This window comes from Ranitomeya variabilis, chromosome 4 (assembly GCF_051348905.1).
Source record: "Ranitomeya variabilis isolate aRanVar5 chromosome 4, aRanVar5.hap1, whole genome shotgun sequence".
Lineage (NCBI taxonomy): Eukaryota > Metazoa > Chordata > Amphibia > Anura > Dendrobatidae > Ranitomeya > Ranitomeya variabilis.
In genome coordinates, this window is record NC_135235.1 from 289,922,631 (window position 1) to 289,936,955 (window position 14,325).

General features: G+C 40.8%; 1 protein-coding gene across 2 annotated transcripts in view; it reads right to left on the bottom strand.

Moving 5' to 3' along the window:
* Positions 1-1,239: 1,239 nt before the first annotated feature.
* TMEM240 (transmembrane protein 240) overlaps positions 1,240-14,325 on the bottom strand; it is a 63,718-nt gene continuing 50,632 nt past the window's right edge. For both annotated transcript variants that reach the window (XM_077250150.1, XM_077250149.1), the window contains exon 4: positions 1,240-3,152. In XM_077250150.1, the coding sequence (XP_077106265.1) occupies positions 3,004-3,152 (149 nt within the window). In that variant the 3' untranslated portion in view covers positions 1,240-3,003. The remainder of the gene's footprint in view (positions 3,153-14,325) is intronic.

Consider the following 14,325-nt stretch of genomic DNA (forward strand, 5'->3'; position numbering starts at 1 on the left):
AATGAGACTACACAAATAAATATACATGTACGTACATACAACAACAGCACGCCCGTTAGATGCAACCACAATAAACCTTTCAAAAATTCTGAGCGCAATTATATACCCAGCTAAGTGACACCAAACGAAACAGGAACTCGTGAGGGATACCAAAATCAAAGACAAAAAATTCTAAAAGAATGATTAGAATGTCAGAGAACTTTCATGCAAATCCTAGGGAGTTCTGCTACATTCTCATGCAGGTCCATCAACACCACCAATTCAGCTATCAGCTTCAGATCAATTTATGTCCTCACAGAAAACAAATGCAAGAAACATACAGAAAGAATTAACAGAAAATGTTGAAATCCAGGTTTCCACTGCTTAGTTATAGATTGCAACCTATGGTTTCTGCGTAGAGAGGTTCCTTAGCTTCTTGTAACTGATGCAGATGCCAGGTCAAAAGTCATGAGAAACCATAGTGGCAGGCAAAAAGTTTTAAAGATGCAGTCCACTCCTCAAATTACGTAAAATAGAGTAGTCAAATTCACAAAAGTGGCACATTTTGTAGAGCAATTCCTATGACTACTGATATTGGCATTGGTTGAGCAGAAAGAAGAAGTCTCATGAAGACAACTTCTATCGATATAACTGCTTAAGGCATAGGGACATTGTAGTGTGATCAGGGAACCCACTATGAGGAAGAAAAACCTAAATTCCCACCTTGGTAGACCAGTCCCGTTAATGAAAGACGTTTACATGATGACTAAGCTCCAGCTGAAGCTCAATCCTCATGGATCCTTCTTCCATTTCTGACCTGGATACCAGCCTGGTGTGTTCCTACACTCCGTGAACCACACCCTGACCAAACAAGGTCTACAAGGAGCTCCTGTGTGAATTTAAGCAGGTTTTCACACTGAATTGTCCTCCCTAGAAGGTGAGCCGATTACCATTTTACCCTCCAGACTCGTCAGTACTCTATGGCTAGAGCTACACAGCATCTTTGGCCACAATACAGGTCGTGTGGCTAAAGTTTGTTATGTGTAGCTGCTAACTACAAGGAAATGGGGTCATATGGCAACACCATAACTTTGGCAATCAAGTCACAAATCTGCCGTGTAGTCCTAGCCTTGAATGGACAGACATCCATGTAAATGGCTACCAAGTTATGTCTACCCACAGGCGGTGGTTGAGAAGCAGGACCTCTTCATGAGACAAACCCTTTAATGGAATGGGTGGTGGCATATTTTTTTTTTTTTTGGAGTTTATATAGCAAGTTAGGAGGTGCGGGGGGGGAAAAAATATCTACAGCTCTGGGTATATTGTTTGCTGTAGAAAAAAAAGAAGTTGTCACATTTCAAGTATTGGCTTCAAAAGCTATCCAGAATGTATTATTTCTACTAGAAAAAAAAAATAGAATTTTGACCCCAAAAAATATAGGTCTCAAATGTTGGAAACAAATATATGTCTAAAATGTTGGAGTTATTACTGGAAGCAACATATAAAATACAAGTGAAAATTCTAAGTTGAACACAATATCGTAAGTAAAAAAGAATTCCAAAAAGTTGACTTACTGAAGTGCATTGTGATCTATCGGGTGGCATGTTATCCTTGCGCTGCTTGTTGTGCCTTTTTTCTTCATTTTCATAAGTCACGCATCTTGAGTGACCAATGAAAACCTTGGGGGTCTATATAACTTTCCATGCTATCATAAATGTAGAAGAATTTTGAAGAATTTATGGAAAGGAACGATTAGTACGAGAAGCATTTAGAAACATTGGAGGACCTCACATTAAGTAAACTTCTATTATTACTTTTACTATATTCATTTGAAATTTCATTTCTAATTTTATGTAAAACTATCCTTTTTGCATAGGTTTCATTTTCACATCAAAAAGTGTGGTGTCAAATATTCTAAAATTGTATTTGTGGCTATAGAAAAATAGGTAGCGTTAAAACCAAAAATTTCCTTTTTGATCATGTGAATGTAAACACATAAAAAATGAAAAATTACAAAAATTTCCTCAAAAATTTTTTTAAATAAAAATTGTAAATTTGGCCAAATTAGAATTCTCTTAAATCGATCCACTTTTGTGATTTCAATTCCAAATGAATTTGAGAACAGAAAAGTACAATTTTTAGCTGAAATTTAAGATTTGGAAAATGACCCTCACAAAAAAAACAAAGCCCACAGATAGTTGGAACTGTCAGACACGTACATTATCCACAAATAATTTTTTTTTCCATAGATTTTTTTTTTTAAACCTAGAAAACTAGTTGATTCCACAACTAAGAATGTGCTCGGGGACAAAATAAATGTGATCTGTAAAAAATACAACGTTCATATTTTACTCTAAGTGGAGCTGCACCTTTAAATTGCTGCTTTAGGTTCTGCTCACAAGCAAACAGTAGGACAAGGTCTACGGGAACGAACAGGTCAATGAAGACCACAGTGTTTATTGGTACTGTTGTCCTCATTGGACGTTCCTTAATTTGGCACAAAAATAGACACATTAATTCACCTACAAACCAGTGACTGTAAGGACGAGATATGATTTTTCCTTGTAGTGCCCATACCAGATCTTAGAATCAATGACAATTAGCAATAAATGACACTCAATTCCTCCACTCCCCCAACACTACAGACACACACAAAAGATAGAGAAAGTCTTGAGGTCTCCACACCTTGCACTTTTGAAATTATTAATGACATGTCTTTTTATAATTTCTGTTTTTCTTGTTTTTGTTTTTACATATTTACAGAAGTTCAATGCTAAAATCAGATGCCTCAAGACATGTACCAAGGTCCTGGTTTTCCCTTGCAACTTTACCGTTGAGTCCTTCACCCTACCAGATAAGGGCAAAAGCAGAAGGCGCGAAGGAAATAAAACTGGTTTCCTACTGTCTTCCCATTTCGGAAAATTAATTCGCTGGGTTTTGTTTTTTTTGCTTTTCTTTTTCCTCAATAGGAAAGAAGAGTTCTACATCCCCTGTCTGTAGAGGATACCGTCTGTAGATAGCCCCTCAAAGATGCCGAGGACTTGGGTGGCCATTATGATACAGCTTCTGCTTGATGTGAACCATGTTTCCACTGGTGTCGTCATACTGCCGCGGGTGACGTTTTCGAAAATCCCTTAAGTTACAAAACTTGGGAATCCACGACCAAGAGTTGTCTGTGAAGAAGAAAACACATTGAATATTTCATCCATTATTCTAAAACCCAATCATGCCTACATTTTCAATAATTTGTGGTTGTTTTATTTTTTGACACTAAAGGTAATAGAGATGGAAAGAGTTGAAAAGACGAGAGACAAACGGCAACAAAATGGATGATGTATAGACAATAATAGATATCTTGAAGACCTAAACATAAGACAAAATATTTTAAAGGAACCTCTACCGTCTGATCACACTTACCAACCAAATCTAAATCAACTTGAAAATATGTCATTTCACAAATTGTTTGACATGTTGCAGACATATCTTAAGCTTTGATTGGTGAAGCACATGAAGGAGGAGAAGCAGTCATCTGAGCAGAGTGTTCCTCAGACAGTGAAGAATCAGGAGCTGCAATACCCGGGTGTTGCCAAGAAGTCACAGGGATTACCGTCATCTCCATTTCCTCATTTAGCGGAGTAGGTATCTCTTGTTATAATGTACCTGAAGAAAGAATCTTCCGAAACGTGTTGTATAAATATGCAATCTTCTAACGCATGCATATCCACCCCTGACTTCTTAGCAGCACCCGGAGATTATCACCCTGTTTCTCCTTCAGTCTTGTCATCTTTCTTCCCACCCAAGCATGGTCAATGTTGATCGTCGTGCCTATACATTTGTCCTACGATCAATGGTAATCACCCAGGTGGGCGAACACCTCCATCTGTACTTTTACTCCCGCTTTGTTGGAGAACCTCTTTATCTTTTAATTACTGTATACAATCTTAAAAAGGGGTTGTCCATCTACGAGGACAATTTTTTTTACCTTAAATTCATGCATTTTGGGCTTAGAATATCTTTATTGCAATTGTTTTTCATTGTGTTTTTGGACCATTTATCTTCTATAGCCTTGGTGTATTGCACTGTCTATTGTTGGCTGCAGAAATAATTAACTGAGAATCCGGCATTGAGACCATTCAGATTAAATGACAACAGAGCAACTCTTTTATCTGTCTTTTTCCGAGCCAGGAAACAAAGAGCCTGTAAAAGCCAAATAGCGCAAAATTTTTAATCGAACCCAATTGAATTTTTTTTGTTGTTTTTTTAACGCCCCCCAAGTAAAAAAAATGTCTACAAAGATGGACAAACCCTATAACAGAAACTGCATGGATTCAGTCTTGGAGGAAAACAGCGGTTGGCTTACACTTTTGCTTCTTTTTTTTTCGTCAAGGCTGGTGTCTGAGCCTCAGACCCATCTCTGATCTCTATGACATGTCGAAATTTTTTTTTCTTTAAATCACATTTACACTTTAATTATCTAGTTGCGTAAAGAAGTCGTTAGCCAAATAATGAACACTTCCCATGATGGGGCAATAGTCTACAAATACTCATAAAACTCATATAACATTATATGTATGTAAACACGTACAGTCCATAAGGGAGTCGTCAAATGGTGACAACTAGAGTTCTGCAAAAAGATATGAAGGACCTGGGTCCAGTGGTCATGGACTATCATCCCATACTGGGCCTAATAATCAGAAGAAACGCTGAAGATGCTTGCGGGTAGGACGAGGTTCGTAGGGCTCTTGTCCAGAGGTTCTTTTTGCTCAACTCTAACTGTCAACATTACACAAACCCAACGGGAATTGTGACTGCTGGTATTGCAGTGTTCTGGAAACAAATGAAAAGATAAGAATGAAAACTAAAATTTCCTTCGACTAGTAACGCCAGTCTGGCAGCATTAGTTTTCTAGGACGTCTCCATGTTTTCTTTCCCACAAAATCAATTCTGACTCTTATAAGGTTTCCATGATTTGGTGTTTCAAACATATCTGTTTAAAGATCTGAAGCCTTCCGACCAACAATTTACTTCCACAGTAATAAGAATAAATGTCATTCTTCTAGGCTTAAAGTGGTTTTAAAGCAATTATCCTTATCTCAGAGAAAGAATAATGGAGATTCCTCCTTGGAAATTGTAGAGGTTAATGACCTTGACATAAGATCTGTACCTTTGTGGTCTAGATACTTTGGTTTTGTTAAATGAAAGACTGGAGGTGAGTCAAAGAAGAATCGTGCGTTTTCAGATCATACCTACATGTTGGGCTGCAATATGTCTGTATGTATTTTAAGGGGTTAATGTACAACAAGCATAGCTCTTGGACTTATCAGTGAGTATAGCAGAGAGGGGACCCCAATATTTAAGATCCAAATTAGACCTTATTATGCCCCATTAACCAAATGAGGTTTTACCTCCTATCTGGACTTTACACAACCTTTGGTCCAAAGCCCTATATACTTGTTTGCTAATAATGAAGTTCTTATATGAACAGGGGTCAGACCCCACTGACTTGATACCGATGACCTATCTTAAGGATAGGTAATCAACATCATGAGCCTGGACAGCCCCTGTAAGGTTTATCTATGGATACACTGTTGTGTACATACACAGCGAATGAAAAATGTAAGCACAAAAATGGAAATTTACTTAGGGTACCGTTACACTAAACGATTTACCAACGATCACGACCAGCGATACGACCTGGCCGTGATCGTTGGTAAGTCGTTGTGTGGTCGCTGGGGAGCTGTCACACAGACAGCTCTCCAGCGACCAACGATGCCGAAGTCCCCGGGTAACCAGGGTAAACATCGGGTTACTAAGCGCAGGGCCGCGCTTAGTAACCCGATGTTTACCCTGGTTACCATGTAAATGTAAAAAAAAACAAAACACTACATACTCACTTTCTGATGTCCGTCACGTCCAGCGCCGTCTGCTTCCTGCACTGACTGTGTCAGTGCCGGCCGTAAAGCACAGCACAGCGGTGACGTCACCGCTGTGCTCTGCTTTCACTTTACGGCCGGCGCTCACAGTCAGTGCGGGAAGCCGCCGGCGAGGGACGTGACAGGCACCGGAATGTGAGTATGCAGTGGTTTTTTTTTTTACATTTACAATGATAACCAGGGTAAACATCGGGTTACTAAGCGCGGCCCTGCGCTTAGTAACCCGATGTTTACCCTGGTTACAAGCGAACGCATCGCTGGATCGGTGTCACACACACCGATCCAGCGATGACAGCGGGAGATCCAGCGACGAAAGAAAGTTTCAAACGATCTGCTACGACGTACGATTCTCAGCGGGGTCCCTGATCGCTGCTGCGTGTCAGACACTGCGATATCGTATGTATATCGCTGGAACGTCACGGATCGTGCCGTCGTAGCGATCAAAGTGCCACTGTGAGACGGTACCCTTAGGCATTGAACTGGAAGCTACTGATAACCCAGTGATAAGACTCTCTGAAATGGCCTGGATCCAGGATGTTCTAAGTCGGACTACTGATCCTTTTGTTCTTCCTGGGATAAGCTGGTAAGTCGGAGGAGATAGCTGTTGACGAAATGAACGATCGACTTTCAGCCATCTAACTTGTATTGGGGGCTTTAGACTAAAATGCTAGAAACCATTACATAGATAAAAGTATTTGGTTAGACATTAGGAAACAGCTTGAGTAAATTCATCCTTGATAGTCTGGATATTTAGTTTGCCAGGTTTTTTTTCTTACTTCCGACTAAAAATTATGGACTGATCATATAGCTTAGTATCACAATATGGTTAGTGGGGAGAATGGATGTGTATAGGGGGTTGGGTGCAGACACAGTATGGTAAGTGGGGGGGTTGGTGAAAGCACAGAATGGAGCGGAAGAATGTGAAAACAGTATGGGGAGCGAGGGGGGATGTATACGGCCCAGTATGGGGAACAAGTGGGGGAATGGGTGAAGACGCACTATGGCAATGGATGCAGATACAGTATGAGTAGCGAGAGGAAAAATGTATGTGGACACAGTATGGAGGGTGATGGAATGTGTGCAGGCACAGTATGGGGAGTTAGGGGGATGTATGAGGAGGCAGTATGGAGAGCAAAGGGGTACATACATGAGGAGACAGTATGGTTATCAGGGGAATGTGAAAGGAGACAGTATGAGGAGCGAGGGGGAAATGTGTGAGGAGATTATTGAGGGGAATAATGTGAGGATACAATATGGGGGAGAAAAGCATGAGTGGTAACAGAAGAGAATTAGTAGTGTGAGGGGATAGCAAAAGGGGACAGTGTAAAAGCACAGCCAGGAAACGGATAGTAAGCCAAGGATGGCGAATGTGATGAGGGGGGCACAGTATAAAGACTGGACCCTATACATTGTGAGAGGACAATGTGAAGAGGGGGCCCAGTATGGAAAGGATGGGGCAGTGTGGAGGTCATGTACCATAAGAAGGACAATGTGTTAGTCATATTTTGTGAGAGACAATTATTTATTCAGGGGCTCAGCAAAAGGCAGATATTTTTATTCAGGAGCATTATAATAACAATCTTATTTTTAAGTGCATCTTGTGGGGATATGCTGCAGAAGACCGGAGCAGATGGAAGTCTGCAGAGAAGAGCTGTCGCTGTGCAAAGTCATCATGGAGTCTGGACAAGATGAAGAAAAGAAAGGGAACGACTCCAATCAGAGTCAACGACACCTATCAGGTATCTGGATGCAAATGTTTTTGTGATACTAGCTAATTGTCATGTTTTTATTTATGTTAGGACCATTAAAGGGATTTCCAAGTTTGTGATGAGTCTGCAGTCATTCTATGTGACTTCTGAATTCTCACAGAGCGCACTGCACGCTGTCCAGATACTCTGGTGCCAGCAATTTGGATAGATGCAGTCATATTGCATGGCCTCACTAAATGAAAATGAATTGGGTGAGGCTGGACACATCTAGTCGGAATGTGTCCAGAAGTATACAAATGGCATACTTGTGCTGACATGATCGTCCACTCTTGCCACCGGCGCTGTGAGAATTAAGAAGTTTGCAGTCACCTAGAGTGACTGCAGATTTTCATCTCAAACCTGGAAAAGTCCTTTAATTATAAAATGAAGTCATGTAGCATGCCAATCTTAACAACATGTAATATACTCAGTATCGGGATTCAGCTCTGCTTACTGGTTCCAGCAGTCATCACATGGTCACTTCACTCGTATGCGATTTTCATACTTACAGTCATGTGACAACTAGCTTTTCTCCAACTTCTCTCAATTTTGTCAGAGAAAATTAGGGAGAGCAGCTAGTCGGCATGTGACTAAGTGTGCAAATTGCATATGTGTTTGGAGGGAGGCCCAAACTGAATTTTTGCCCTATTAGATGCACCAATTCTGGTGCTTTCCCGGCGTCTAACCCCGTAGTCACATAGTAAATAAAAACACCCAGAAAAAAGTCCTTTATTTGAAGTAAAAATTCACACCCTGTTTTACAAATTTATTTAAAAATAGTTATACTCACCTTACGCCCATTCCACTGAAGCCCTTGCCCCCTTTAAAAACAGAAAAATAATAAACAACCATAACCCTCACCTGTCCAAAGTGAAGATGTCACATGCCGTAATCCTTGTCATCCTTGTGGTTTACAACCTGGACGGTGTCATGATGTGACCGTCCAGTCTGAAAACAATGGGAGAGTGAGGTGCTGTGAGCGCAGCCTCAGTAACTAGCGGTGACGTGATTGAGGTTACCGCAGGTCATTAAGACTGCGTTCCCACTGGCACTTCACTGTAAGCAGGGACAATGAACTTCAGTGACCTCAATGAGATCACCATGAGCACCGTGAGAATTTTCCAATATTCATGGCCCCTTACCAGCCTGAGAATATGAGCCCCCAGCTGTCTGCTTTAGCCTGGTTGGTTGTCAAAAATGGGGGAGACCCCACGCTGTCTTTTAAAATCTTTTATTTTAATAATTTAAAAAAAGGCATGGAGAGGCCTCTATTCTTGATAACCAGCCATGATAAAGCTGACAGCTGAGGGTTGCAGCCCACAACTGTCAGTTTTTCCTGTGCTGATTATCAAAAATAGAACAGACCTCACATAATTTTTTTACACTTATTTATTTCTAGATCAGGCACCAGATGATGAATACTCCCATCAGCGGCGCCTGTTCTCGTTGTTATAAGTAACAGCAGTCGTAGATTGATGGGGACAGTACTCTCTCATCAGCCGAGGCCTGTGACCAGCGGTAAACTTTTTACCGCCGGTCACAGCTGCTGGCTCACACTTTCATCTGACATCATAGGAACTACAGCTCTCTGATCAGGTGTAGTAATCTTACCGTTGATCAAAGCCACCAATGTTTCTTGCGCTGTCATGCAGATGACAGCATGGGAAACACCCGATGTCCAGGGTGCTGAATCCAAACACTAACATGGACTTTCTGGAGAAGTCCATATTCAGGGTCCGTACCCAAACATTAGGTGTTCGGTATGGACCTCGACCTTTACCGTTCAGGTTCGCCCATCTCTACTAGTAACTGTTTGGCATGCATTTTTGAACACTGTATGACTCTATAAAACATGGATGGTGCCCAAACAGAAGATACCACGGTGGGTATCATCCTAGTTAAGGCTGTCTTGCCTGCTCTATTGGCTGATATTACTGGACCTATATGGACTGTATGTGCTGCCTCTAAAGGCACAACATTCTTGTGGCAAAGTATCAGTGTCTGAAATGTTTTAAGGTTGTGGTTTCGAGACCTGGAGAGACTCACGTAAAAAAAAAATTACATTTGGTGGCGAAAGGTGGAACTAGATCTTTTTTCAACCTATGTAACTATATATGTGACTAGGAATCAATTCTGCTATAGGAAAAAAACTGTAACTAGATACTTGGAGATATAGAGATACTATCTGGCTGCTTTTCCAATTTTTTTTTAACGAAATAACACAATACAAACCACATAATTGCCCTGTGTTAACCCGGCCTTATTATGTACGCTTCCCTCTTAAACAACATAACAGATGCCGAGTTGTCAAGATTTGTTACTGGGAGCATTTTCCTATGGAAAGAGGAGCAGTAGTTAAAATCAGGCATTATCCAGCAGACTAAGCACAGACCTCGAGGCCCTGTACCCAAATATGTCCCCTCATTTATCTATATTGTCAAGAATGTTCTCATCAGAAATGTGAAAGGCCGTCATAACAGGAGACATTATCTTCTTGATGTGCGTGCCGATGTGAGCAGCAGTGGGCGCAGATCTGCACTTACAGCTCCTCCTATCAGCTGCATCCACGCTCTACATCCACGCTATGACACAGCGAGGACGACGCACATATGGGGGGTGACGGTAGATTTAGTTGCATCGTCTCCGATAACGGCCACTTGTCTGTACCAGAATTCTCTAGAGCGGCCTCTCACTGAGGCTAATGAGAAACTAATAGACTTTTAATGGGATTTAAGAAAAAAAAAGAAGACGGAAAAGAGGTAATAAGAGGTAACAAGTGTCCTATAATTGTAACTATTGTCAGCCCGCGTATCAACGTCTCATTAAAATCATCACCGGCTGGATGGTAATTCATACTTCCTTACATTTATTCTTAGCATCTTGAGGAACTAAAATTAGAAATTATTATCTTCTTTTCTCCAATGTGGTGGTATCTCAAGAGAGGAACATCTCCTCATCCCTTCCCTGGATAGAAATAAGACAATAGATATACCTTCATAGAACATTCCTCCAAAAAAAATCCCAATCCTTAACAATGAAGGTCTTAAAAATGTAGTAGATTTCCAGAAAGGCTATGTGACAGCTAATAAGGTCAACATTGAAGCTTCCATGGGCCTCAACGTCAATAAAGCAAGGAAAAATGTAGCAAAGCTTAAGTAGGTCAATTGTCATTCATGCAACTGGGAAAGATGAGATGCAACCCATGTGTAGGATCAGACTGACCCAACAAGGATCCTCTAATCGGCTCAGGGCCCAAAAATTCCAGCAGTGCACAATCCCATTTAGAGACAATCAGCACTAAACAGAAGAGATCTATTTCAGACTGGGCCACCTGAGGCTCCTCTGGGGCTCCAGACTCTCTCACACACCTCTGATGAAGCAAGAGGTTCAAAACACTCGTCTGGCTGGCTGGCCGGCCATCTTGACTTCCTCCTTACCACTGATTGGTATTATTATATCTGACTCTGTTTTACAGGGGGAAAAAAGTATGAGCTATTATGATCTATTTTAGGTACTATTGTGTATCTGCTACCTCTGCACAACCTAATATAGAGCATGCTAGTAAATTCAGGCGGTTCTCAAAAAAGGCAACATCTCCAGGACTTCTAGAAAAATTAGGAAATCTCCTTGACCCCACCAAAGTGTTTCTAAAATAAGCATGTTAAGGTTTCTCATGTGGGCACAGGGATGCTCCATTATTAGATGGAGCCTGGACATCCAAAAGTACATTAATAAGGGCATGGAAGAGTCGTAAAGTGTGAAATGGGAAAAATAATTGGGTAGTCATCTTTTGTAAGCTCCTCTATAAATGTCGGTGGCATGGGTCAGAGCGGAAAGCCACTGCAAATGCCAGCTCCTACTTTAGCGGAGGGGATTTCAGAAGCCCGTGCAAATCAAAGGACATCTCCAGTGTGATCAGATGAAAGAGTTAATCAAGTGGGATAGCCCTTCTATCCAAGCATCTGTTCTCTGGCATAGAGAGCTCCCAACAGAAAGATGTCCCCATTTTCCTGACATGGCAGGAGGACCTTGTATGTTCAAAAATGATTTATTGCTTGCATGGGTCACAGATAAGTAGAATTTGGAGATTCGGCTGATAGGATATGGGTACGATATAAAATGCACTTTCACTAAACTGTTGTTACTGTCAAACACAATGAGGGTATGTGCACACGTCCGGATTTCTTCAGGAATTTTTGTGTTTTTTTTGCGGAATTCCCCGATAAAAATGCAATAATTCTGCACCAAAGACGCTTAAATTATACATCCTATCATTTAGAATGCATTCCGCATTTTTTGTGCAAATTTTGCGTTTTTTTCTGCAAAAAGAAGCAACATGTTTATTCTTTTTGCGGATTTCCCATGATTTTGGAGTGTCAGGAGAAAATCCGCAAAAATTCCGCAAAAAATCCACACAAAAAAAAAACGCAAAAAAAAAAATTGCGGATTTCTGGCAAAATTGTCCGGATTTTGTCAGGAAAATTTCTGCAAGAAATCCTGACGTGTGCACATACCCTCAATGTCACGGGTGATTCCTGTTACTTTTGAGACATTTGTGGCCTCAGGAATCGAAACACATCCTGACATCTTCAAGAAACTCTTGGTGACAAGTCCTCCTGGGCACAGTCTGATTTCTTGAAGTCGTTTTTTGAAATGATCCTATGAACGGAGCAATCCTTGTATAATGATGTGAGAATGCCAGGAATTAAAGATATGTTGGATCCTAGAAAATTTTCATCTCATTATAGACGAAGGATGCAAAACCTAAAACTTCTGTTCTTTATCTCTAACGTTACATCGTCATGCTTAGTTAGAGTCTTGAATTTTGAGTTAAGGCTCAACTTTTTTCTCCAGGTACCTGACTATTTTCTCCATCTAAATTATTGCACAGCTTAAAGGTGGATCCCGTGGATTTCAGCAGGACCGGTCCACTATCTTCTCCCCAATAGATAATGTTAAGGGAGTGATGGATCTGACATACTGAACTTAAACACCTAATCCTTTTGCGCTCTTTGGAGAAAATCTGTCACCAGCGGAGTCAGGCCACCTCTTACTTCCGTGTTCCTGTACAATGCACCTGCACACTCAGCTGAGCCAAGCATGCATGTGCATCGGGGAAAGTTTAGGCAAAATGAACATGCCCATCTTCTTTTATCTCCTTGTGGAGATTTTTTATTATTACGGGTATATTTCCATGCCAAACATGCAGATTTGTACAGTGGATTTGTCGGGGGTGTAAACCCACGATGTGTGTAAATCCACCTTAAGACCAGTTTAAAAAAATCTGACTTTCACCATCAGAATATGTCCGGACTGGCCACGGGTCTCCAGACCTTTACTCAAGAGCTTCAAAATCATATGTGAGGCTCAGGTTGTTGACTTCGGCTCAGAAGATTCACAGCCGATCCGGACACTGAAAAGTCAGATGTGTAAAACCGGCCTACGGCTTGTTGACCTCATTAGTGTGCCATTTTCACCCATTCCTTTCCCACATCTTATTGGAAGCACTGATGAGGAATTGAAAATATAACCCACAAGGGTTTCAAAAACAAGAACCAGAGCGGTAACACGATTTACCACAATAGTCCAAAAAAACACATTGAATAGGAGGCAACCAACAGCTGAAAAAACTAAGATGAAGGATCGAGGACACCCCAAATTCAATGACGTACGTCACTACGTTACCTTCAGCCATATTCTAATGATTACCTATAGAGCTGGGCTAAGCCATTATGACCTTTTTGGTGGCTAAGGCTCTGTTCGCATTAGCGTCATAGCATCCGTTAATAGAGCCATCGCGACTATAATGATGCTGATTCCACTGACTAATGAGGTTTGTAGGTTTTCAATAAGGGTTATAGGGACATTTTGTAACATAACAGTGTCTCCTATCTCAGGGCCCTCCAGATCCTCCAGGGACATGCTCAAGTATATCTGATGACCTGACATATTACATGGATGGTTGAAACTATCCTTCCTCTATACTGTCCAGTCTTATATACTAATTTCTCACTGCGTCAAAACTTCATTAGTTGTAAAAAGTAACTTTCTTTAATAGGAGTCATGATATCTTTATACAAATACAAGTTATTCGCAGACCCTAAATAAAATAAGCCTTCACTCAATGGACCTAAATGAGGAGAGATTCACTGCACTTTTTTCTTGAAGTAAGCAATATACCTGATAACTTAAATGACCAAAGTGGAAAGTAAATCCAGGGATCTGTCTGACCGTCGTCAGATCAATGTATGCAGGTCAAGGGTGGGAGGTTTTACCTTCTTGAGGATCAACAGGGATTTGTTAGTATGAACGATTAAAGGGGTATGTTAACAATTTCTACCTGTAAAACTAATAACAGTCCCAGCTAGTGCACTCGCAAATATGATAAAGCATGTCTTAAAAAGAATGTCACCAGATCAAAAGTGGCCAGTTTTTCCTCTTATTTAATCCCCACCTCTTACCTTTGTATTTTGTTTTTTTATTTTTTTCAGATCCGTAATACGGTTCCATAGATATGGGCATTTTAATTTAGTGCTAGTATTTTATGATTTTTACAAGGAGGCGTGGATCACAGGGTAATTATGAAGAGCAGCCTAAAGACATGCCCCAGAGGATCCTGTGAGCCACGCTCCTTTGTAAAGAGCAAAAAAATAAGCATTAAATAT